At 47.7% G+C, this 26,304-nt stretch overlaps 1 protein-coding gene across 2 annotated transcripts; it reads left to right on the forward strand.

Moving 5' to 3' along the window:
- Positions 1-996: 996 nt before the first annotated feature.
- On the forward strand, positions 997-26,028 carry TMEM255A (transmembrane protein 255A). Of its 2 annotated transcripts, none has more exons than XM_054289604.1 (9): positions 997-1,100; positions 5,080-5,222; positions 9,700-9,762; positions 14,264-14,353; positions 16,126-16,188; positions 17,185-17,273; positions 19,898-20,060; positions 21,281-21,424; positions 23,338-26,028. In XM_054289604.1, the coding sequence occupies exons 1-9, from the start codon at positions 1,043-1,045 to the stop codon at positions 23,494-23,496; spliced, it is 972 nt and encodes a 323-aa protein (XP_054145579.1). In that variant the 5' UTR covers positions 997-1,042; the 3' UTR covers positions 23,497-26,028. The 2 variants fall into 2 exon arrangements, with proteins under 2 accessions (XP_054145579.1, XP_054145580.1); XM_054289605.1 differs by having other exon boundaries at positions 19,901-20,060.
- The last annotated feature ends 276 nt before the right edge of the window (positions 26,029-26,304 follow it).

Genomic DNA, 26,304 nt, shown 5'->3' on the forward strand with positions numbered 1-26,304 from the left:
TGCCCGCAGCCAGCCCGCCGGCAGCAGGGCACGCCGCCAGCTGTGCCCACAGCTGTGCCCACAGCTGGATCTGCTGGCCAGGCTGACGCCCTGGGGCAAGGGTTGTCTTGCCGAAGCTCGGCAGGTGGAATGGGATGCAGGCGCTCGCATGGCTGTCAGTGTTCACTTTCCCTTCTCTCCTGGGAGAAGCTGGTCATTATCCAGTGAAAGTGTGGGGGGTTTAAAGCAGAGATAGTATTCGTTTCTTTTAAGTTGATGAAATATGCTTGAAATAATTACATTACTTGTACTTAGCACCTCTCAGCCCAGGGCATTAGAGTGATTTACAAGCAATTACGGAGCCTGCTGGGAAGATGCTTTTATCCCCATTTTGCGGATAGGATGTGGAAAACAGAGGTTGAGGGCCTGTTCTTGCTCCTTGGCCATGGACAGGAGATTGCAGATGATTGCTGCCCCCATGGAATAGGGCACAGGCAGCAACAGGCATTGCCCCCGGAGCGGAGATCCCGGAGTGCCGAGAAATGCAGCGCTGGGCCGGAGGGGTGTCGGGGCGGCTGCCCGGAACCGTCACTTGCACCCCAGGGAGGAGGGAGATGGGGACAACGGGGCAACAGAGAGGTGCCAGGGAGATTTTGGCGAAGGACAGAATGTGCTGGAGCAGCTGGACTGGAGGAGGGTGGGAGCTGCTGAAGGCAAAGGGATGGAGAGAGGTGGGAAGAGAGGTGGGGGGAGAGGTGGCGAGCGGCTCTGGCCGAGCTGCCGGTGCGTGTGCCGGATCTCCCAGAGGCGGGACGGGACCTCTGCCCTCCCGGAGCCGGGGCGGGAGCTCCGTCCGTCCCTCCCCGAGCCCCCTGGGGACCGGGCTCTGCGCTGGTCCCGGCAGCCGCTCCGGCCAGAGCCGCCCCTCGCTGCTCGCTCGCTCCCGGGGAGCCGGGGCGGCCGCGGGCGGAGCGGAGCGAGGCGCAGGCGCGGCGGGGCCGGTGCCGGTGCCGGGGCTGTGCCGCCGCCGTGGCCCGCGGGCTGCGGCGGGAGCGGCGGCAGCATGCGGCAGTCCCTGACTCAGCAGCGCCCGGCCGGCGTGGCCCTGCCCGACTCCGTGGGTGAGTGCGGGACCGGGGGGATCCCGGGGGACGCGGGGTTGGCCGCGGGGCCCTGCGGGGCTCCGGGGACGATCCGGGGCTGCGGCGGCCGGGCCGGCCCCCGTTCCCCCGCCCGCCCCGCCGTTCCCGCCGGGCGAGCGCGGCTCCGGCCGTGTCCCCGCAGCCCCGGGCGCTGCGGCGGGACCCGGACCCGCGGCGGGGCATCCCGCACGGAGCATCCTCCGGAGCGCCGCCGCTGCCCCAGCGGGGTCGGGGACCCCCCGGCCCTCCCCGCGATTTCCCCTCGCTCCCTCCCAGCGGCCCCGAGCCCGCAGCCCCCGCCCGGGCCAGCCGGGCCGCAGCCGGAGCCGGGGGTCACAGCGAGCCGAGGGACGCGTTTGTGGCAGAAAATGGGACGAAAGGAGAGGGGCTGGGAAGGGGGAGGCTCGGTGCCATCTGCCTCCGGCTCCCCTGGGGTAAAAGTTGGAGCTGGCTTCTTCCTTGAACTGCTACCGTGTGTCCATTCTTCGCTTCTGGTTTTTCCCCCAAAGAACAAGATGGAGAAGTCGGTCGTGTTTCTGTGCCATCTTGTCCATTTTCTTCTAATAATCGTGGAAAAAAAAATAAAAAAAGTGAATCAAGGGCAGTTCAAAGATATGCATTATTGCAAACTTTTAAAGTAATCTGGAAAAACCTGCTACAACCTTGTCTTTAGAGTGGCTTGTAGGGCAAATATAACAAGAGGATGTTTCTGATGCTTAAAAGAAAAACGATCATTCTAAAACCAGTGCCTGTTTGGAGTGCCATGTTAGCAAAAGCAATAGCCAGGCTATGGATGGCATAAATTTCTTTACAGCTCCCTAACTGAGTTCAGCACAGTGTTTTGGATCACCTTGTCTGCTTATGTTGTGGTGAGCACTGCAAGTTTTGGGGTATCTGTTTGGGATAAATCCCAGAGAAAAGGCTATTACTGTCTCTTAAAAGCAGAGATGGCAAAGCTGCTGTAGCTCGGCTTCTGTGCATAAACTGTACCAAGCTCAGGAGCACACAGGAAAATGACCTGATGGGGGATACTTTCAGCAGAAATTAACGTTGAGGGAGAGGATTTTGTCAGAGCAGCCCTTCAGCAGCTATTAGAGAGATACTGGGTATGAGTCTGTATGCTGGAGCAGCTGCAGGCATCCTTACAGAAGTACAAAACCACTTTCTCTCTACACGCATAGCAAGGTGTTTTCTGAGAAGGAAAAAATGTAACTAATATCCCAATTTAGTGCTGAAATGGAGGTAGTCACATTATCTGCTCACTTTCATATCTCTTTTCAATATCAGTTTAGAAGATTATGGCTGATTTTGTCTGAACTTGAAATAAAAGGTTTTAAATATTTTTTTTAATCTTATGAGGAATATTGAAAAGCTTTGAGAAAATTTCCAGTTGAAACCTTATGTTTATGTTCTCTATTGAATGTTGGTGTGTGGCAGTCCTAAGCTGGGAAACAGCATAGAAATTGAGTGAAAAACACGATGGTGCTGAAACAAATACAGCATCTGTACATGGTGTTTCAAGGAGCTCCTTTTAGAGTGGTTTTCGTGGTAACTTTTTGAAGCAGTTGTGATGGCAGTGCAGGAGCTCTGGCTGGGGTGTGTGAGTTCCCACAGCACCCCCAGCCATGCCCTGCAGACATCTGCACCCCCCAGAGCTGGGTGAGGAACACTGGCTGGGCTCATTTACCCTCTGCTCAATTGCCACCCAAACCACAGCAGTAATCACAAGTTTGGTGATTCTGTGGAAGCAAGATGGATTAGTCCTTTCTCACCTTTCAGAACTCATCTGTGTAATAAACAGCAAATTTTCTCCAGTTTTGGTCCCACTGTTACGGATTTTTAAGATGTTTATGGGACGCTTGCATTTAAATGGTTACATTGAAACTGAAGTGTGGCACAATGATGGTATCTGTGAGGCAGTACATAGAGAATGGCTTCATATCTTAATGATTTTTGAGTGATTTAGAAGCCTACATTTTCTATTATTAACTTATTTGGCAGGTGTAGGAGAGTAACCCCAAATGTGTCCTGCAGCAAACAGTCACGTACCTTTATCTCCAACCTGTAAATCATGGCTTGAAAGACTAAGGATCATTGATAAAATACCCAGCCTGAATCTTGGTGTTCTCTAGCAGTTATTTAATTTTTTTTTGTTTGAAATTAGCAACTATCTAGCTATTTAATTTAGCTATTAGCAACTATCTAGCTTTTTTTTTTTTGTTTGAAATTCGCAACTATCTAGCCAGTTGTCAGGCTCCTTGCTCTTAGGACCAGTGATGTCCCGGTGGTGCAGTCAGACCTGTGCTCTGGGATATGAGCAGAAGGGTTGTTGGTAGAGAGCTTTCCTTCCAGAGACAGCAGGTCAGTCAGAAAGGATGGTGCTTTATTTTGTTTTATAGACCTCTCTTGCCTTTCGTGTTGGAATAGATGACCTCCAGTGGTCTTTTCCAACCTTACCCTTCTGTGATTTTGTGCTCTCCATCTGCTGGGTTTTTAAGCCCCAGGTTTGGCCCTTGTCTGTGATTTCAAGCTCATCAGTGGGTGAAATGACCCAGTCCTGTGCCCATGGCAGCCCAGAGCACGGAGAGGGAGGCCTGCTGCCATCAGCACAGCCCCTGGAGCTGGAGCTGGAGCTGCTGTGGAGGAGCAGGGGAGCTGCAGGGCTTTCCCTGCCCAGAGCTGTCCCTGGGGAGGAAGGCAGATCATTGGTAGCAGCCTGTGTGGGTTGGTGTGGCCGCATCATCGCTGGGTGAAAGGATCTGCTGGGCACAAATACACAGATCCTACAGAAGGGCCTGGGGGCACCTGGGTGTGCTTCTGTGAGACAGAAAGCTGCCCAGCAGGGCCTGCTGTGCTCCTCTTTCTGGAGAGCTTGGACAAGGACGTTGTGCTTGGCTGGGCCAAGCTTTCCCCCAGGGCCTTTCTGCAGGGGTTTCACCTTCACCTCGATGTGCCCAGGCTGCCAGGGAGATTCCCAGGGTGGTTTCTTTAGGGAATGCACTCTGCAGCGGTGAAAGCTGCTTCTCGCCCTTGGGACACGTTCCTGCTCTTCTCTGAAACCCCCAGAGAATTGCTGGGAGCTGGGAATATCCTTCCCTGCTCCCAGGGCCTGCTGGAGAGCCCCAGGCTGTGGGAATGGGATTCAGGGTGGCCCAGCAGCCCACAGGGATTCAGGCAGGGACCCCTACAATCCATTATCCCCCCAGCCATTTTGCAGGTGCTGGGTTGTATCTATGTAATATATTAAATATGATCAAAAGAATTGTTCTACAAAGTGGCACAAAGATGGCAAAGCACATGCAGACCAAACACACCCTGAAGATGTTGCTGAGTGTAGTGTCACAGCCAGCTTTCCTCTTGGCTGGTGGAATCACTCTTTTATGTTTATGCTCATTTGGGAGATCTATAAATATAGAAAAGAAAAAAAAAATCCCTCATCATCAGGCAGCTGTAGATGAGTTTTACTAATCCACAAATTCATTATTCAAGCATCTAAAAATACCTGGTCCTTGCTGAAAGTAGAGAAGTGGCTGTTAGTGGTGATGTCTTATTTGCATGGAAAACTGTGGATGCCTTATGATTACAGTCAAAATTCCCCTCTCAGAACAAGCAGCATGCAGTGGGGTTATTTAGCCTGATGCAAGTAGACAGATCAGAAAGTATATAAATGTCTAATGTGAATATTTCTCATTAGCTCAATTGCTCCAGGCTAGAGGGGCTGGGAGACTCCAGCGTATCTAAATGAGCTTTGCAGAGCTGCAGCTCTTAAGGCTCTCTCCATCTACGTCAGAGCAATGTTAGTGAAGGTGAAAAGTGACAGGCAAACCCAAAAATATTCTCAAGCCAGTAGAAGGGAAATTCACCGTGGCGTGGTTGGCAGTGGGAGGAGAAATTTGTGGTGCTGTGACTCTCCCCAGATGGAATCAGCAAATTCTGTTGTGTGTGTGTGTGTTTTTAGGGTCGTTCAATAGAAGAAAAAGAAATTCCCTCTACGTAACTGTGACTCTCCTCATTGTGTCAGTGTTAATTCTAACGGTGGGCCTAGCTGCTACAACAAGAACCCAAAATGTGACTGTTGGAGGTTATTACCCAGGGGTTATTGTAAGTATAGAACTCCTAGGTAGGTCTAGAAAACTTATTGCCTACAAAGTCCCTTGTAAAGCCGAAAATGTTGTCAAGGGTGATTTTGTCCTGAATATTTTGCTCAGCTACTTCATTACCATCTGATTTATTTGTTTTGTTATTATTTTGCACCTGCTGCACATTCCCATGCAAAAAACCCATCAAAGTGCCAGCTTCCTCTGAGCTTAGGTAATGACTTGATTTTGAGCTAGTGGGGAGACAGATAAATATATTATGTCAGCTGAAGCAACTTTAGAACTTCTTTGTTTACATAGATCACACTAAGACCAGGCAGAAGTAAGGCAAAGAAGGACCTTACTGCCAAAAGCAGTTGAGAGAGCAGGTTTTGAAATACTGGCAACATGAACTTGTGGTCATAAACTTTCCTTGCAGAAGTGTTTAACAAATTGGAGTCCCTGGATGAGGAGCTGTGGCAGCTTGCCAGGGGAGCATGTACATCAAAGCCACGAGCACATCCATTTCTTCTTTTTTTGTTACCAGCAGCTGAAAATGGGAAAGAAACATCTTTTAGCTTCACATGGCTTAATTTAGAGAAGACCACAGGTGTCCAGCCTTCCTTCCTGCCATTAGATGTATGCTGTCTTACAGAAGCACGAGGGGCAGGTATGTCACAACCCTCCTGGCAGGAGCAGAGCTCTAACAGGAGCTGGACAGCAAGTCCTGCTCTGTTACTGTGCATGTCTGAGACATGCTGAAAAAGAAGCACCGAACTGCAGTCAAATTAGGTGTCTCAGCAGATTAAATGCAGCCAGTAGCCCCAGCCAGAGGCTCCTGGTCTAACAGCTGTAGGATGCTGCACATTTGATTTGGAGCCTTGAATTTGGAGGCTTGAAACCATTCCAGAAAAGCAGGTGGGGACTTGTTCTTGTCTTATTGCTGCTTGGTTTATTTGCCATGCATTGCTGGTCTCAGGGAGGTTTATACTTTCAGTGACCAAGTTTTTTCTAAAGCCCCTTTACAGCCATTGCAGTGTGGAACATGCTTACAGGTTATGTTGGGCCTCTTTGGTTTAGGTTTTCTGGCTTGTCCCAGTATCTCCTGCATTTAGGCCTGATCTCTTTTGAAGAGAAGTTTAGAAGGAAGGTGTTGGGAAGGATGACAGACTGGGTCCAGACTCTCCCCACCTACTCTGCACTGTGCCAGCCTGAGCTGAGCCTCGTGCTCCAGAGCAGGTCCTGCAGATGATGCAAATGGGCAGAGTCTGCTGCTCACATCCCCCTGACATCTCTGAGCTATTTATGGCCCAGGAACGTCAGCATCCCTTTCGCTTTTCTGAGGCTTTGTCTGCTCAAGGAATTAATGAAGTCCTGGGCTTGGGAAGGGCGATGAGTTTCTTTATTCAGAGGCACCCTGGCAATTTGTGTTTGTCACCAAATTCCCCACCTGGGTTCATTAATCTGCTCTGTGGAAATGTGTGATGACCTCACCTGTCTCGCTGCACAGGGAAACATTGCAGTGTGCTGCTGGGTGCTTCAGAAGGTGCTTAAAATAGCTGATGTTTCATAACAAGCTGGGATTTCTCCCTTTACTGGGGAAAAAGGGCTGGCTGCAGTGAGTGAGTGTTCCATGAGCTGTCCTCAAGCAGATAGAGCCAGAAGTCTCTTTGAAGGCTGGGTGACTTCTGTGTGTGGAGCAGTTCCATGGCTGGAATCATCTTGTGGAACACAGAATCATAAAGTCACATATACCCTGAGGTAAGACACCCACCAGAATCATCAATCCCAACTCCAGGACAGCTCCAGGAATCACACCATATGCTTGAGGCATTGTCCAAATTCTTCTTGAACTCAGACATCAGATGTCTCTTTGCTGCCATGCCTAAACCACCCTTCCTTCTTTCCTCCTTCAGCTTGTGTTTCTTGGGCAAGCACCTCTTGTGAGAGGAGGAAGATGCAAAGATGTTTGCTTCAATGCAGGGGATTATCTTCCCAGGCCTCTACTTCCAAGGAAGGGCAGAACCAGGCACTGGAGACCTCCCACACATCAGTAGGATTTTGTTTGATTGGGTTTTTTGAGGGTTTGAAGTTGTTTGGTTTTTTTCCTCTAGCAGCACAGTTCCTCATTGATAGAACTGGAGAAGCTGAAGCAGAGGGTTCAGTAACACCCTGTAGCCAGGGTGCCTTCACCCTCCTCCATGACCACCCAGACCTTCCCAGCTGCATCAGGGAATCCCTGAGCTGTGTCTGTGTGGGAAATGTCCTCACCTGTGCCTGGATGACCGAGCTGGACAGGGGAGCCCAGAGCACAACAGTGATGTTCAGCAGACGAGACCAATGCCCAGGTGCAGAAAACAAGGAGCCCTGTGGAAGTGAGACTGTGAGATCTGTTGCTGTCTCCAAGTTCCAGCAGCTGCCAGAATCTGTGTGAATTACTGACCTTTCTTGGGCTTGCACTGGCAAAGCTCTTCTGTGATGGTTCCTTGCCAAGGATGTTGGCTTGGGGCTTTACTCTGGAAAAGCACATTCACTTTGTGTCCTGTCCTCCTTTCAGACAGATATCCCAGGGGATCACATCTACCAGCAAATAAATGATGTATCTGAGGAACATTACTGAGATCTCTTTGTCCCATCCGTGGAAGAATGAGTAGTTCTTCCATTAGTGCAATGAGAATTCCTGTTGATGAGAATCCACCAATTTATTTGGTCTTCACCTGCTGGATGTACAGACTTGCTCTAATTTCTTCTTTTGAATTATCTTAAATTATCTAAAGCATTTCACTTTTTGTTTTGAGGCTGCTCTGAAACACCATGTTCTCTTAAAGCTCAAAGGACACAAAACATTTTTCTTGAGCATTTGCCTTAGGTGTGTGTTACCACACAAGTTCCTTCTGCTAAATATCACCAGATTGAAAAATACACCTGGATCCACATCACTGTTAATGCCTAGATCTCCCAATTTTTTTTTTTTTTTTTTTTTTTTTTTTTTTTTTTTTTTTTTTTTTTTTTTTTTGCTTGGACTTGAACTATAAATCTCTTACTTGAGGAAGGTGGGGGTGTTGTTTGCCTGAGCTAAATAATAATCCCAGGAGCACTGGCAGGTCAGTGTGGGGCAGTTCAGCAGTGCCCTGGGTCTCTGCCCTGCCTGTTTGCCCCCCCAGGGGTGAGCAGACCCTGGCTTCACTGTGCCAGGTGTGGGGACAGGGGTCTGCAGGGGCTAAGAGTGCCAGCCAGGCAGTGGGGGAGCAGCAGCCTCATCAGCTGCTCCACTTTAATCCCTGCTGCTCAGCCAGCTGCCTTCCCTGCCTGCAGCACTGCTCCAAAGGCTGCTGGGCTCCAGCAGGGCAAGGGGAGACTGAAGCCCAAGTTTACATCTTATCTGTGTCTGCTGATCTCTGCACGTGCCTCTGGCTGTTAGCACTGCATTCATCAAACCTTTGTCTTCTGTTCCTGCATCTCAAAGTACTGATTCCAGGTTAGTTGGCTCATTTTTGAATCACTACAGCTTGTCTCATGCCTTGTTTTCCTTCCTGGGGAGTTGGCCAGTTACTGGGCATTCTCTCATGGATCTTCACTGGCCCTTGCTCTGTTGTCTGGATTTGCCTCTCTTTAGTATGACAGATCCAGCTGTAGGACTTTTCCAGTGCTTCTCATTTTGCCAACCCATGGAAGTGGGGTTGAATGTGCTCTACACCAACCAAAGCCCTTTCTCAGTGTGACACAATTCTGTATTTGCATCTCCCCTCTTAGTCCATTGTTCCTGCTTGAAGCCCCTGTTTCTGTCCTGGCTGAGGTGTGCTCTGTCCTAGAAACTTCTTAGTGTGGATGAAGGCTGTGGAGAAGGGAGGTGGGGAATTGCTCTCCTGGCTGACTTCAGTGAGCTGAAATGAGTGTTGTGAGTTACAGAACAGATGATGCTTTAGCTGCAGAGCCTTATTCTGTTGGGCCAGTGTGAGCTCTTCTGGTAGAACACCCTGGCTGATGCATTCTCACGCCTGGAAATGAGGGAGGAGTAAGAGAAGACAGAAAACTGCTGAATCTTCCAAAGTACAAATTTCCTTTATTTCATGCTTCACATTGAGGAATTCTGAGTTGAAAACTGAGGTGGTTGCTCACAAGGTCAGTGAGGTCACAGAATCCTGGTCCTGCAGGTTTTAGTGCACTGGTCCTGCTAGGTTTGCATCTGGAGGCTCCTGGGTGTTTGTAGGGTTGCTCCAAGACACCAATGCACATCCTCATCCACCAGCCATTCCTCAGCACTGGGGGCATGGAATTCAGAACTCATCCTTTTGGTTTTACACACGCTTTTAATGTCATAAGTGGCTACACCTGATAGTTCCTGCTAGTGAGAGACTCCACTGATTTCTTGCTGAAGGAAAAGAGCTCACACATCAGCAGAATGTTCTTTTGCTGCTTCTGGATTTAATTGTGTTCTGTCTGTCTGAAAAATACGTTGAGTATCATCCTGAAGTAAATGCTAACACTACATTGTTTTTCAGCTTGGCTTTGGGTCGTTCCTTGGAATAATCGGATCAAACTTGATAGAAAACAAAAGACAAATGGTAAGTTCTTTATAAAAACTTTACTTAAAAAATGACAATAACTCAAATACCACGTGTAAAGAGTATTATTTTAGGTTTTCCTAACTCTTCCAGGGTAGTGTTGCATATCTCCTGAGAGCTGGGGCTGGTTCCTGGCAGCCCAGGAGCAGCTCCCTGGGCACTCTGGCTCCTGCCTCACTCAGGAGAGCAATCCCCCTGGCCCTGGCAGTGAGATCCCTCCAGCCTTGCTGCCCTGGGGCTGCAGAGGGCCCAGGGGCTGGGCTGTCCCTGCAGCCTGTCCTGCTGCCTGCTGGGGCAGGGCTGGAGGGGCTCAGGGCTCAGGTTAGCCCTGTGTGCTGCTGAACGAGGCCAAGGAAAAGGCAGATGGGAGAAATTCCTGTCCAAACCCAGAGTCTGCCTCGGTGCTGCTTTGCTTTGCACACAGCAGGCTCCCTGCATGGAGGAGAGGGTGAGGCAGACCCTGCAGGAGATGCCATTTGCCTGTCCCACAGTCAGACAGGGTGCAGGGCAGGTGGGTTTCCCAGTGGATATTTGTGTTGTTTTCACCCTGGCTCTGCAAGAGCAACATATCCCTGTTCTTTCTGTCCTAGCAGGGTTTCAGCCTCTTGCTCATCCATGTATTAGCAGTGTGTCAGTGTCTGTTTGAGCAATGACCATATTGTGATATTGTGCCAGTCCTGGGCTCTTCACAGGAGTGCCCACGAGTGACAGTGTGGCTCTGGCTTGTTTGATTATTCTGAAGAGCCCTGGGTGGCCTGAGCTTATTCTTTTCATCTCTCTGTCATTCTGTGTCCTAAAAAACATTCATGACCCAGCTTTGCCAGGATTGCATCACTGCTGCCTGGGCTGGCAGCGAGCTGTCTCCACTCTGATGGCAGAGAGGACACGCAGGAGCTGTCACTTATTGTCCCCGTGCTTTAGTCACATGTCCTCCTTACCCAGGAGCACTTCACAGTGGCAGCTTTGTCCATTGCATGTTTCCATGATACCACTGGCTGTGGAAGATTTATTTTTTTTCAACCTCTCTGCACTTCCCCTGTGTCCTGCTTTGCTAAAGGGCAGCCTTGGTCTGGCTTGTTGTGCAGCTGAAGGCAGAAAGGCTGCAAGCAGCTTGTGCAGCTGTGTTCTGGTACAGTTCCTGTCTGTGAGGTGACAGAACATCTGTCTGACCCTGGTGAGTGTGAGGGTGTGAGGAGTGGAGGGAGCCAGTGTGGCTGATGGGGAGAGCTCACCTGCAGGAGCATTTCTCACTCCCCCAAGGTGCTGACAGGAGCAGACCTCTCTGGGTTTCCCACCCAGGTGCACTGACTTCCATGCCATGCCCCAGAAGGGAAGGGAAGGGAGATCTTTTGTGCCCAGGCAGCTCTGGCACACACCCACTGCCCACTCAGCGCTTCCAAGTGAGGAGCCAGCAGTTTACACACCTTTATGGCAGTCAGCTGTGCCATGGAAGAGTAGGAACCAGCACCTTCACAGCCCATCTGGGGCTGTCCCATCACCTAAAGGGAACCTCAGCCCAGGACACTCCTGCTCTGTCCAAACCCAGTTTGTCTTTTGCTGTCTGGATGCTGCTGGGTGTTGCTGACTTCCTCTGGAGTCACACGAGTGAGGATCAGTCAATAATATCTCACAGCTTAGAGAGGGACTTCTGCTTGCTACAGTAACAGTGTTATCAACCCCAAATCAAAAATAATAATCTTGTTGGCAAGTTGAAAACTGGGATTTCTAAAATTAATTTTGTCAAGAAAATTAATCCACAAACAATAGAGATTTATGTCCAAAAGGAGACAGAGGAGTCCTGTAACTTTATTGAATAAAGGGAGAAGCCATGGGTAATTTCCCCTGGGGTGTCTCAAAATTTTTAGGGGACACAGCCTCTTTTGTATCCTCATTTCCCAGCCTCATTTCCCTCTCTCTTTCCCCATTGGCTGAGGAACATAACAGGTACAGACTTCCTGAAACACCTGATACATCCTTCTAATGAATACCCCCCCTGTTTTTCTTCTTCCTTGTGTCTCTGTTCTTTCTCTCTAAATCCAGAGATTTAGCACAGTCTCCAGTGAAGAACAGTCTGTGGCAATTAGTGGAATTCCTATGGAATTTATGGTTCCCCCGATTGCTTCTTTCTCCTCTCCATATCTGGCCTTATCTATCATCAGGCCCACAGTTTGTTTGTAAAGATATTCTTCTTAAAGACATTTCTTCTTTTTCATTCCTTTCCATTTGTATGTTTCTATTTGCTGTTTGATTTTTTTCCTCTACCATAAATTCACAGTGTTTGGTTCTCAGGCTTTTCTTTCTTCTTTCTACATCCGAGAGGGAGAAAACTGTGTGTAAATAAAGTGAGCATCAGATACTTACCTCTAGGTAGGGCTGTTATGAAAGTATCATTAACTTTGTATTTGTTTTAAACTACCATATTAGCTGCTCCTGTCCGTGAGCAGAGATGACTGACAAATTCCCTAATTGTGTATATTTAGTGTTTGGCTCACTTCCCATCTCTAAGGCTCATGCTATTTAGGGCAAATATCCTCTTTCATGTGTGTATGAAACAAAAGACAGTAAACCCTGTGTTTTCCACTAAAAGGGGACTTTCTGTGCCTGTGTGGTTTCCCTGGTTTGGTAGTGAGACAGTGACCCTGCAATGGATGGTGTGAGTTGGGAGCCAGGCATGCCAAGGGTGGGGCTGAGTGGGGCAGAAAGGCAGGAGTTCACAGCTGACAGAAACAGGGTCAGCGTGGGATCTGCTCCTGGAAAACTTGTCACCTGCTGCCATCTGCAAGCACTCTGTGGCACAGCATCCAATATTGCAGTGGCAGCCTGGTGTGGTCATGGCACCTTCACGTGGTGCCTGGGATCCTTCCACGGCCTGCTCTCTCTGCTGCTGCAGTCCAGTGAATGCTGTGCCTTGAATGCTTGCCTCATCTAGAAAACCACTTTATTTTCTCCCATTTTTAAGTAAACCATTTCCACTGCCTCAAGTGAACCCTCTGGGGTCTCCAGTCATTGTTTGAGCTGATCTGGTCTGTACATGAGGTTACTGGAACAAAATCTGTTCTCACCTAGGGAGATGTAGATAACACCAGGGTGATTAACCTAAAAATCCTGAGGTACTTTAAAAACACCGATAGAATCCTTCTGGATTGTATTTGTCTGGGGGGTTGGCTTGTCTCTCTGAGAGCTGGAGCCTTGGGCAGTGGCAGGAGCCAAGGTTTTCAAGCAAACTTAGTACCTGGATCTTTAAAACAAACATCCCCAAGTCAGGAGACCTGACGTATCTGTCAGTGCTGGCCAGACTAACTCTTAGCTTTGTATTTGGGGTGTAGAGATTTTTATTATTGCTTACAGCTCCCCCATGACCAGAGTCACCTTTGTACTCCTGGAGAAACAGTTCTTACAGCTGCCAGCAGCTGACACTTGAAGGTTTCAGTCACCAGAGTTGGAAAACCACTGGGGAGCTTCCCATTCTTTACACTGAAATACTGTCAATAGATTGAAATAATGTGTTTCAATAGATTCGAATTGATGTTGAAAGCTGTTCCCCAAGCTGCATTTGGTGACCCTGGCTGTGTGAATGCTGTGCTTGCCCTCCCCCTGCAGCCCTGCTGATATCCCCAGTGTGCTTTGGCAGAGGATTGGGATCAGTGCTGGGAGCAGCTGGGCTGAGCCCAGGTGTGGCAGGGGCTGTGTCAGCACTGCTGCAGGCTCCCCCAGCTGAGCAGGGCTCTTGGCAGAGGTGGTGTTTGGAGTGGCATGGTGGGAATAGACACTGCTTCTCGTACCTGGACTGGAGATTATTTCTGCTTTACCCGCTGAATGCTTTCACCCTAATTTTAATGGGCAGGATGGGGTCACTGGAAAAGGGTCGTGCCTGTGTGACTGCCCTTGTCAAGCTGCAGGTGGAGGGAAGGGTCTCTCCAGGAGCTGGATGGACTGTGCTTGGCACAGCCTGGCACCAGGAGCCCAGCCAGGCTGCAGTGAGGGTGTTCAGAGCCCATGGCATTGCCTGGGCACTGCCCTCTGCTCTCATGGCTCTGTGCCTGTGCCTGCAGCCAGGGGCTGCTCCCTGAGGGCACAGTTCCAGCAGAGAGGCTCACACTCTGCAGTCTCTGCATCCTCACAGCTCAGAAGTGCTCACAGAAGCAGCTCCCCACAGCCCTGCAGGGTGAGGAGAGGAGAAATCCTCTGTCTCTCATGGGGAGAGTTAAGGACAGCAGCAGCCAGAAGAGGAGGTGTATCCTCAGCCCAAGTTTAGCCTATTGGAGTGATGAAAAACCTGCATTACTCTATCAAGTCCCCAGAGAGCCAGTCTGGCACAATGCTCCTATTCCTGCCAGGGCAGCCACACACACCCAGTGCCTTCAGCCAGGGCAGCCAGGCCAGCATCTGGGTCACTGCTTGCTGCAGGGCTCATCACTCTGCTTTCCATAGCCCTGTGGAAGGGCACTGATCTCTCGGCTGTGGGAGGCAGGTGACTCTTTGCTTTGTTTTCCTTTCTCAGCTGGTTGCATCGATCGTGTTCATCAGCTTTGGTGTGATCGCCGCGTTCTGCTGTGCCATTGTGGACGGCGTCTTTGCTGCCAGACACATCGTAAGTGCTGCCAGGGAAACACGGCCCTGCAGTGCTTGCACTCTGAGAAAACAACTGATGGGTTTGCAAGCCTGGATCAGCCCACATCCAACCCTGTAAATGTGTATCATGTGCTGAGTGCTGCTTAAAATCACAAGCTTTAGAAAAAATGTATCATTTTAAAAAAAATATTTTTAAATGAGTGGAAAGCACTAAGATCTTAAAGCTTTGCTTTGGTTTGTTTTTTTTTTTTTGGCTTTATGTGTTTATTGAGTATGAGAACACTTCAAATGTAATGTGAATTACAGCTCTTGCCAAGGGACAAGATATGAGCAGTAGCATCTATTTTGTTTTAAATGTTGGCAGAGCTGGTTCTTAATGCAGAGGGAATCACTGGATGCTGTAGTAGAATGAAGAAATTTGATATGAAGCTCACTGAAGCATTACAGTATAAACAGGAAACATTTGCAGTAGGTTCTCAGTTTCCATTTGGTGACTTAAAAAATTATGAGCTACTGCTGTCATGACCAATCCCTAGTACAGTGGGCTGTGCAGAAGCTTTAGTTATTAGTATAGAAATAAAGACACAATTCCATTTCAGCTTTTTGATTGAAATTTGTGACTGCAAACGTTTTTTTGTCCTGCAGCTCTGCAGTTTGATGACTTTTTTTGAAATTTTTGGCTAAAAGGGATTGAAAAGACAGATTTAGAGTTTATTTGTATGAGAATGGAAAGGAATCTCAGAAGGTCAGAATTACCCATGAAATGGAAATTCCCTGTGTCAGCTGGCTGGCTATGCTCCTTGTGAAGCTGGCCCTTCTTTCCTGCCCCTGAGTATTCCAGTGTGGAAGGGTGGTTGGATGGCAGGATTTGCTGGCAGAGCAAAGGGCAGCTCCTCTCACGTGTGTGATGGGTGTCTGTCTGTCTGTCTGGACGAAACCAGCAAGTCTGGGCCATGTCTGGCCCCCTTTGGGAGGGTGTGACCTCGTGGGTTGGGCTGTGGCATGAGCTGGCATCTCCTCCTGGCTGGCACTGGGGGTGGCTGAGGCACCCAGAGCTGAGCAGAGCTGTGGTGACAGAGAGAGGCTTTGGTTTGTGCCTCTTGATGAACAGATGGGCTGTTGGCCTCACTTTACCACCTGACAGTCCTAAAATGTGACCACCTTGCTGAAACGTGCTCCTGCCATGCCAGCCCAAGGGGTTGTTCCTGTTGCCAGCTGCTGCCACTGCCCTGCCAGCCCAGGCTTTGGCTCAGACACCTGGAGAGCCGGTCTGGCTGCTCCTGGGAAGGGCTCGCTGATGTGGATACCGGTCTGGCATTGCTTTCCATGGGGCTTTGCCTTGGAGATACAGCTGCCACAAAGGGAGCCATTAATGCCTGCTTGCAGGCTGGAATGTTGATGATGATCCAGAGCCTTCCTGAAAGACACTGAAGAGCACAGAAAGGACAAATTTGTGGACAATTAATGGATTAAAATTGCTATGATTCAGCAAGAAGGGCCCTCAGAAATAGGTCAAGCAGACCTGGGATGTGTCTGTTCAGTTCAGGATGGCCACTGCCAACCAGAGAGCCCAGCTCAAGAGACTGCTCCTCCCGTGCTGGCTGTAAAGATTTCATGGCTCCAAGGACCAGGGTTAAACATCACCCAGGGCACTGGGGTGGGGGCTGCACAGCTCTGGCTGCACTGGGGTGCTGGTGTGAGATCAGGGTCTCTCTAAAGCCTGTTCCCTTGCCCAGCCCCTTTGGTGAGTTTGGTTTCTGCAGGGCTGAGCCTGGTGCTTTGTCTCTGCAGGACCTGCGGCCGCTGTACGCGGGGCGCTGCCAGTACTACTCCAAGAGCACCACCCCACCCGAGGTGAGAGCAGCTCCTGCTGTGCCCTGCCAAGGGCCCAGAGGCTTGGAGCAGGGGCAGGAACCTGCTCCGGTTCCTGGAGGGGGTGGGAGGCTGGGCCTGGGGTGGGAGCAGCGTGCTGGAGCACTCGGGAGGGGGGTTCTACATGTGCTGCCCAGTAGTGACAGAGCAGATGGACAGAAGGGGGTGTAGGACAGGAAAATTCACCAGTTTCTCTAGTTCTTCAGCTGTGCATCCATAGGAGCTGGGTGGTGGATTAAGGTTTCAGAAAGCAATAATTTCTGTGTACTTGAGCAACAAGTACCAGTCTCTGCACCTCTCCTGTTGTCTTGATTCTGTTGGGAATGGATGATCCTGCCACATACTGGTGGTGTATATCGATGTCTGCTGCCTTTGCTAAGCACTGATTGTCTCTCAGAGCTTTCCTCACAAGTCCACAGGTAGTTAGGTAGTTCTGAATAGCCATTATACACCAAATTAGAAGGCCTGCTTGAGGGTGCAAAGTTAAATGTCACACAGCAGTGTGGGAGTGGTCTACTCTCTTTTCAGGCTGAGGACTGTCCATGTGGACTCGGGTGTTACCTCACCCACAGACATGCACAATTAACACTTTGATCAGTTCTGCACCACTGTTGGAATCTGCTCTCAGTCTGGGCCATGCTGTTGACAGCTCTCTGCTCTGCCTTGCCCTGGGGTGAGCTGGGTTGGTTCAGCAAGGCCCTGGCTGCTGGCAGGAGTTGCAGAATCTCCTTCCTCTGCAGGCACTTGCTGTCTGTGAGCTCCCCACGGCAAAAGGAAACTGCTCTGCTCCAGACGAGCGCATCTCTGTTCCCATAGCAGGGCTTTGTGGGAGCAAGATAAGGAAGGAAAAATCTGCCTGGGGCTGATATGGAGATCACTGAGAATTCTACATGTAGAGCAGGCCAGACAGCAGCAGGAACTGTCTTTGGGGATGGTGTCGTTCTGTGCTTTATGTGGTTTTTTTCTGTGTTCACGCAGGCGGTCTGTCACCCACAGCGCCGTGCCCCCTGCACGCCGAAAATAAAAACCAACACCTGCTTCTGCTGTGACCTGTACAACTGTGGGAAGTAAGCCAAAAATGCCACTCCTGGCCTTGGGAAGGGGAGCAGTGGTCATGCTCCTTGCAATAGCTTGCAGCTCGTTTGCAGGATAGCATCAGATAATGGCAGATGTGGGAAGGGACCTTGAGTTGTGTTTGTTAGCAAGGAGGAGTCCCAGACAAAAGCTAACCAAGTAAAGATGGGTGTGAAATACACCAAGGCCGTCCCAGCTACGGGTGAGCCCAGCTGGAAAAATAAGAGCACAGGAATCTCCATGACTTTCATGCTTGGTGTCCTCCTCAGGTTTTCCACCTATTGAGTGTTGCTTAACACCTTCCTTCTCTGTAGGCACTGGGTGTTGTTTTTTAATTTCACAATATCGAAGGTGCAAAAAACCTGGGACACTGTTCTTCTTTGCCTTGTATGCATTCCATTCCCCGCTAGCAGAGAGGAGAGTTGGCAGCCTGGTGCCATCTGTGCCTTCATGAACCAGTGTCCCCTCTGCCCAGGAGTGTCTGTCCTGCTCTCACGGGGATGGAAGGTGAGCCAGCACTGTGCACTGAGGCAGAAGGTGGCTCCCAATCGAGAACCACTGCAGAGCAATCACACCACTGAGATCTGGCCACTGTGCCTAAGCCAGTCTAATTTACAGCATGTGCTGCCTATACCTTGTGAGTGTCCAATGTGTGTTAGCAAGGCATTAATAAATTGATTTTTTTACTGCTGGCTCTTGCCTAGGGCTGTTTCAGGCTTAGGATTTCTCTCAGTACTTAGCTGGGCTGGCCTCCACTTAAATCATTGATTGTGGTGGAGGAAGGTCAGAAGCTGCTGCTGGGAGAGGGTGTGTGGTTCCCTGTGCTGGGAAGCATGATCCTGGTCTCTGTAGGACTTTGTGTGTGTGAAAGAGGAGTGAAGTTCTTGCTTTCCTTGGGTAGTTCACAGATCACAACCCTTTTTACTGGCTGAAGGGAGGATACTGATTAGAAATGAACTGATTGGAATGGAATTGAAAAGCTTGAAACACTTCTGTATTTCTTTTTCTTTTGTTTTTTGTTTGTATTTTGTTTTTTCCACAGTCCTGGTTCTGGGACCTGCCCCTGACCCATTTTCCCCTCTCTGATGAAAGATAATCAGTTATTGTTATTTTAATCTTGCTTAGTACCACACAAACATCCTGCACAGAGGAGGTGCTGGATGGTGTCTCAGTAGGAGAGGCACGGACACTCCAGACTGGTTGGTGCACATGTAAAGGATGGAAATCATGGCAAACGTGACAGCAATCCTGCATTCTTTGGGATGTTGGGATCCCTGGCTCTGGCAGCAGGACAAGCCCCTTCCCGCTGCTCAGGACACGCTGAACCACGCGGGATGCTCTCACTGAGGGGTCCCTGCTCTCACAATCTTCACAGGAGCAGCACTTGCAAACAGCACACACAGGTTTTGTTAGAGGGCCATGGGGAGCTCAGTTCACACAGAAGTTGTGCCAGCCAGCACACAGGTTTTTGTGACCTGTGATGCCTCGATTCTGATTGAAATCCTCATCCCCTGCAATGGGCTCCTTAAATGAAATGTGGGAGTAAAAAGGGTAAAGAGGCAGAAGTTGAGTAATCAGCAGAGGAGGGTGACTCTTGTGCAAGGGGCAGTTTCCTGCAGGCCTTGTGGAGTCTGCTGAGGAGCTGAACCTGGATGTCCTGCTTCTTGCCCTTAAATAGGAGCCAGCTCTTCCCCCTTTCCTCAAAGCTCTCATGTGCTTTGAGCCTAACCCTGCATGTGAGCTGGGAGATAAGTCATTCATGAGCTCTTGGTGCTGTTTGTCCCTGATAAATATGTTTTCTGAAGGGCTATTTGCTGCAGGCCACTACATCTGATAAGCTGTGCTGAAGGCCAGCCTGTTCCACACTCAGCAGTCAGAGAGGTCATTCCTGAAGGATTCTGCTGCAAGACTCCAGCCCATGTGCTGCAGGAGTTGCCTTTCCTTTTCCAAAATAATGACCTAACCAGATTTGACCGAGTTTTCTCTCTCTTTTCTGTGTGTGGAAAAGGTTCAGAGTGTGAGCAGAAGGACGAGGTGCCAGGCTCCAGCCAGCCCAGGCTGTTGTAGAGCAGTGAGGGGCTGGAGCTGGAGCTGGAGCTGGAGCTGGAGCTGGAGCTGGAGCTGGAGCTGGGCATGGATCTGGGGCTGCCTGGTGGCCAAGCCCTGTGAGCCAGGCAGGAGCTGTGCTGGCCCCTGCATCCCACCCAGCTGCCCCTGCCTGGGGCTCTGGGGAGCAGCCAGCACTGCCTGGGGGCAGCCCCTGCTCCTCGGGCACGCTCTGATTTCCCAAGGTAATTCCAGGACCTCTTTGTCCTTGGGAAGCCTCCAGAACCTCTGTGGAGGTTTCAGATGAAAGAAATAACAGGCAGGTTCAGACACAAAGTCATTTGTTTCAGAACAGAGCAAGCAATTTGTTTCAGAGCTCCCTTTGTGCAGGGAGATTGTGGATGCCACAAGCACGGGATCCAGGAGGGTTTATCCCCATTCCCTCAGCAGTAAGGCCCAGGTTATCACTGAGCTGCGGAATGCATTTTACTGTCCAGCAGTACTGCTTAGGTTTTATGATATGTTGTGCATTTTTTTTTATCATTACTGTTGGTTTTTTTCCCTAATCTAGCAGAGTAGAGATTTCTGGAGGGTACTATGAGTACATTGATGTCAGCAGCTGCCAGGACATCATCCACCTTTACCACTTGCTCTGGTCAGCAACAATTCTGAACATCGTGGGACTGTTCCTAGGGATCATCACAGCAGCAATACTTGGAGGCTTTAAAGACATGGTAAGAGGATATCAATTTCTCAGTGCATTAAAGAAAACAAATCAGGCAAATTGCCTTTAAAAATGATCATGGAAACTATTGGTGTTTCAAAGCAAATTATCTATGCATTACATCAGTCAGGGTGGGAAGAAGGGCAAGAAATAACTATAATAAAAAAGTGGAAGTGATTCACTTTTCTGATTTTGTCACTATCTGAGCACAGTTAGAACATATTAACAGAATTGGGAGACTGTATTTTCAAAAGGAACCACCAGAGAGGCATTGGCAATACCAGGATGATTGAAAATAATCTCTCTCTTAAAAATTGATCTTCCTTTTCATAGTGTTCACATTCTACAAGGAAAAGTGTGGTGGTTGCTCATTAATTGTTGATTTTGTAGTAGCAGTCTGAGCTTTACAGACTGTGTTAGGCTGAAACTCTCCATCTAATTTCATCACGGTGCAGAACCTGAGAGGGTGAGCTAGGGATCAAAACCAAACTTCAGATAATGAAGAAAATACTGTTCTATCAATGTGAAATTTGAAATATCTTCACTTAACCAGGATGCCTGTTACCTTCCACATGGTTTTGTTCTAAACAGCACAAATGAAGGGGTAGAACTGAATGTTCAACAGATACATTTGGGGCTTTTTCAGTCACTTGTGACTCATTTGGAATAACATAAAAACATTCACACAGAAAAGATATTTGTTGTCCTGGCTATATGTTTTTCTTACAAAGAAATCTTGGGTCCTGCACTAAGGCTACATTGTTTCAGAACTCTGAACTCTTTTCAGACTCACCAATATCTTCCCAAGTAAAACAGGAGACACATTCCCAGCTGTGCATCACAGCCCTCTGAGATTTGATCCACACCAGAGAGCCTCTGCAAACAAAGATGTATGGAAATGAACAGCAATGCATCAAATAACAGAGTAATTTTGAAGTAATGAATAATTTCTCCTACTTGTGAACAAGTAAATCTGTTTTTTGTGAGTACTGGTGTGCACTGGGCTACTGCCAGCTTGTTTGGAATCTGAAACAATCAGTGGCTGTGGAATGAGGTGACCTTAGAGTGTAGCTGCTGCCTGAGAGGGAACTGGATTGCCAGTTCCTAATGCAACAGGGTTGACATATAAAGACACACAGTGATCCTTTGAATAATTTCGGCTTTCATTCAGCTCTCAGCTTTCTGTGACTGGGTTTGCAGCCTCATACTCTCTTCCTTTTGTTTTGACAGACTCCTTCCCTGCCTACGCTGAACTGCAGTGTTGAGGATGCACACCCTTCAGTGACCTACTACTCCAGGCCACAGGTGACATCCTACAACTCCTACTACCACAGCACTCCTCACCTGCCTCCCTACTCTGCTTATGACTTTCAGGTGGGCAACTTTACAGGATGTTTCCTTGTTCAGCAGCAAGGTTAAATCCAGGCAGTCTGCAGGACTCTGGGGGCCTGTCTTCCTGTCATTCACACGGTTTCATTTTCTTGGTCCTGCAGAAAATACCAAATTTTTCCTACTAGGCATTGGTCCTTGGCAGTGCTCTCTCTAAGGCAGTGTTTTCCTGAAATCTGTCCTTGAAGTGAAGGCAAGAGGGAGGATCTGCTGCCTGCCTGCCTGCCCATCACTCACTAGTAGAGATCACATTGAAAACAGGCACTGCCCCTGGCTCTGCAGTGTTCTCAGGAGAGAGGCAAAGCCAGGTGCTCAGGTACTAGAGTTTATTAGGCCAACTGTTGTGTCTGAGAGAAATAGAAGAGCTTTTGGAAACAAGCTATTTGAGCTCCTGAAGACTCATGATGCCTGAGAAGCTGATTTGTTGTGGTTATTTTCCACATGCTTCACTGGCCTAAGAGGGGTCCCTGCAAACATCCCCTCTGCTGTAATGCATCCCTTCCTCTTTGAGCTATGGAGCTGTGCTGTTGGAAATGGGGATTTCATGTGAACCTTGCTGTCAACATCAGCTTTCTCTTGTTGTAGCTGAGGACATTTCCTCCCCTGCTCTTCTGGCAGGTGGATGTTACAACAGGGGTGATGTGAATTAACACATGCACAACCACCACAACAGGAGACTTTTTTTTTTTTTTTTAATTAACAAGAGTTCAAGATTTTGGTCATCAACAAAGAGGTGTTCTCTGTGATAGCCACCACATCCCTCATCTGAGCCATGCATTAGAGGTGACAAAAATCTAAACCTTCCTGGGTCTGCTGCTACTGCCACTGGACAATGCTGTTGTCAGGGCTCCTAAATATAATTGAACACTTAAGTCAGAACTTTTAGGGTGTATTTGTGAGTCATTTTTGAGATTAATGAAACCTGGGTCGGTCACTGGTGCTGTATAACTTCCTGCAGTTACAAAAATGCCAACGTCAGTGCATGCCAAACCAAGCTTGTTACAAAGTCCTTTTCTCAGTTTCTCAGCAGTTCCAAGCTCTGTCTGACCCAGAGCTCGCCAGTGTGGCAGCCCCAGCACCCGCAGGAGCTCAGCATGGGTGATTTCCCTGCTTTGTGACTGGAAGCACTGCTGGGCTCTGTTAGCACAGCTCAGCCAGACAGATCAGAGTGTCTGGGTCTCACTGCTGTGAGCACAGGTGCTGGCTCAGGAGATAGCACAAAAGCTGGGCATAAATTCAGCTCATCTAAATTTAATACAGCCAAATCCCTTTTTAACATGAAATTCCAAGTCTGAGCCTTGCATATCACTCTGCTCCAAGCAGTGACTGAACCACCCTGGCCCCTCTCCCCTGACAACACGTGGAGCAAGCCTGGCCCCTCAAACCCCTTCCAAAGGATGCACTCCCTCTGGTGCAAGAATGCTTCCCACTCATTCCACACATTTTTCACAGGACAAAAACGACACACCAGAATTCCTAAGGAAGGCTTGGCCCTTGAAAAACCTGGTTTTTACACACAAATCTAAAATGGCAGACCCATTTCTCTGGTTTTTGGAGCAGCTCATTCACTGTTGCTACTGGCTGGTGTGTGACACCCAAGATTTGAGAGGAACTCATCAGTTTTCAGTTGTCCAGTCTTTGTGAAATGCAACAGGCACACAGAAGTGATGAGAATTTTTTAAAAATATCTTCAGTTTTGGATCTAAGGAGCCTCATCTTTCAATACCATTACTTACAGGCTGTGCTTACTTTGAATGCAACAAGTTATCTGAAGTGTTATTTGTGTGTGGTGAACCTTGAAACGGTAATTTTGAACTGTTTGGTAATGAAGTATCACTTTGATACAATAATTTCCATTAGGAAATGGTTACATTGCAGCCTTTGCTGTCTCCCTGCAGCATTCCAGCGTGTTTCCAGCCTCCACTCCCTCTGGCCTCTCGGATGACCCCCAGTCCCTGTCACCATCCCCCAGCTATATGTGGGCCTCCAATGCACCCCCTCGTTACTCACCGCCCTATTTCCCACCTTTTGAGAAGCCACCACCTTACACGCCATAAAGAACGTGGGAAAGAAGAAACAAACATATTTGCCATCGAAATAAGTGTGAACATTTTGTATTTATATTTTACTGTGGGAGGGAGCAGGAGAATCCAGAAGATAATTGCAAATAAAAATATTAGATTGGACTGTCCTTTTCTGCGAGACTTATTTCAGAAGTTTTAACGATGGCCTGTGACAAAGGGGACAGACTTCTGATGTTTTAATGAGTCACTGAGCAGCAGGTGACCTAAATTTCAGCCTCTTTGGTTCATGTAGTCCTTGATTTTTAATCAAGTGATCCAACACAGATTCTGGTCTGCCTTACTCCATCTTGTGCCAAGCTGAAGTAAGGGTAGCCAAGATCAGTAGTTGCTGGAGATTATCAGTCTGTGTGAGCTGAGGGTGCTTGCAGACAGCACCACTCAACACTGGTTTTGTTTGGCCTTTGGGCTCCAGTTGCTGGGATCCTGGCTGGGAGGACACAGGACCCAGCTCACATCACTTGTTGGCCCAACACACTGGAAAAATTTTGGGGGGAACCATGACAGTGCCTCAAAATGTAACCTTGTTGAAAAGGATAATGTCATAGGATAGCTTCATGCATGTGCAGCAAAATAATCAGAATATTGCTTTTTTGAGGGGGGGGCAAGCTGGTTTTATTTCAGGTTGCTTCTTAAGATAAAAGATGGAGTTGTCTCTGTCTGAATTCTGTGTAAGTAATGCTGAAGTCAAACAGTTTGGGTGGTTGCACTGCCTAAATTTTCCTTGTATTCCTATAAAAAACATCAGGAACCGTCTACAAGTCACTGAAACAGTGCAGTAAAAATATTATTTATTTATTTGTTTGTTTGTTTATGTTTTCTGTGGTTGGGAATTTCTTTTTAAGCCTGTACTTTTAACTTTTTTAATGGACTGAATCAGCACCCTGAATAAGCACTGGTTTAGTAGCTGTATTATGAGCTGCACATAAGGAATATCCACTACTAGTTCTCCAAGATATAAGTCTCACACAGATGAAATTCAACACCCTGTAATATAGGACAAAACTGAGGAATTTGCAATTACTGTTGTGACTTTCATTTAATCTTCAGCTGATGACTGCGCTGATTGATCTAGATTCCAGCAGATTTTGCATGCATCTTGCATAACAAAGGTCAGCTTTGATATGTGACACACTGACCTCTAAAGTGTGGTTCTACTGCAGGAAGTGATTTCAGATGACAGTGTTCAGATCTGACCTGCTCAACCTGAGCCTTCTCAACTGCTCACTTCAGGGATAAAAGCAACATTAACATTTTACTCCTTATTTCCTAAAGATATCATTTCCTTGGCATCAGTTTGTTGACCCTAATCCTCAGTTGCCTTCCTGTACTTGCAACTGATGCAGACAAAAAGGTGCCTAAAAGTTAAATGCGGCTTTCAGAATCAAAATGGAATACATGCTGGTGGGTTGGGGGAGAACCCAGGTGGATTTTAAACTGTGGCACCTACCTTTATTCTATAAAAAAATTCAAATGCTGTCAACATGAAAAACAAACACTGAAGTCTCTGATCTCACTTTTCAAAGTACACCCACACTTTATAATGCTGTTTTTAATCCTATGCATTTGCAAAGCCTTTAGGCTAGACTATGTATTAACTTTATCATCTCCACTGTCAAATACTAATCAGTATATTAGTTCATTTAAGGATGACACTTTATTCAGAAGCAAGCGTGACTTTTCTCCAGTAAGAAGGGAAATTAAAAAAAAACAGCTGGAGAAAGGAATGCAGCTCACAGGATTTAAAGCAGTAGTGTATCATATCCTGGTGGCATTTTTTTTACTATAGAATGTTGAAGTGCAGCTCCTATAAATTTGTGTACTGGAACTAAATTTATATACTGGGGCATCCTCCATTTTATATTATATTTCATGAAATTAAAGAAATGTAAAGAATCTCTTGATGAAGAGATCGTGGGCAATTTCAAAACAGACAGTACTTCTCTTGATAAAGCTCCCCACAAAACTAGAATCAGAAGGGCACATTAATTTAGTATCAGAAAACATTTTATTGCTTTATCTTTGAAATAAAAGCCAACAGTCCTGTCCCACTTCTGACAAACACTGTACCATTTGTGCCTGTCAACTAAATAGGGCTAGAAGGACTTAGGGACACCACAGGACAGGACTGAACATCCTGAAGAGAACATAACTTAGTGGGATGAAACAATCAGGAGATGAATTGTGTCACTGGTTTTGAGTTGAAAAATACTAACCTTAGGAAGTTATCCAAATTCTCTTTTTTTTCTAAGGAATATTTTAGCAAAAATTACATTGCTGCTTTAAATTCACTATAAAAGGACAAGTACATTTTCACATTTAAAAACTTACTGGTGGTATTTTCTGTTGAATTACCTGTTTCATTCTGCTTGAGTAAAACAAAGCATTTAATGTAACTGCAACATCTGCACTGTATTTGTCATTTCTTATGAGAATGTCAAGTTTGTGACTCATATGTACCCTTTTATTACTTTGCCAAAGTAAATAAAATTGTGTGACTTTTGTAAACATTTACCACTTCTATTTTACATTTTAGCAGCCTGATTTACAAGCATCTTTAAGGTTATTTTTAAAAAGTGAGTAAAATTTACATTTAAAGAAATCAAAGGGAAAAAAAGCCCAACAAACAAACGAAAAAACCCCACAAAACCCATCTCTGTTCTCTGTATTTGAGACATATTTCTACTAGGATTAGCAAAAAATTCCTTAAGTTCTATTTTTGAAGGCACTCATGACCCTGTAGTTGATAATTCTGCAGTTTTACCATAACATGGTGCCCTGATC

This window comes from Melozone crissalis, unplaced genomic scaffold, assembly GCF_028551555.1.
Source record: "Melozone crissalis strain CALT ecotype California unplaced genomic scaffold, PUWL_Pcris_2 ptg000068l_1, whole genome shotgun sequence".
In the NCBI taxonomy this organism is placed as follows: Eukaryota; Metazoa; Chordata; class Aves; order Passeriformes; family Passerellidae; genus Melozone; species Melozone crissalis.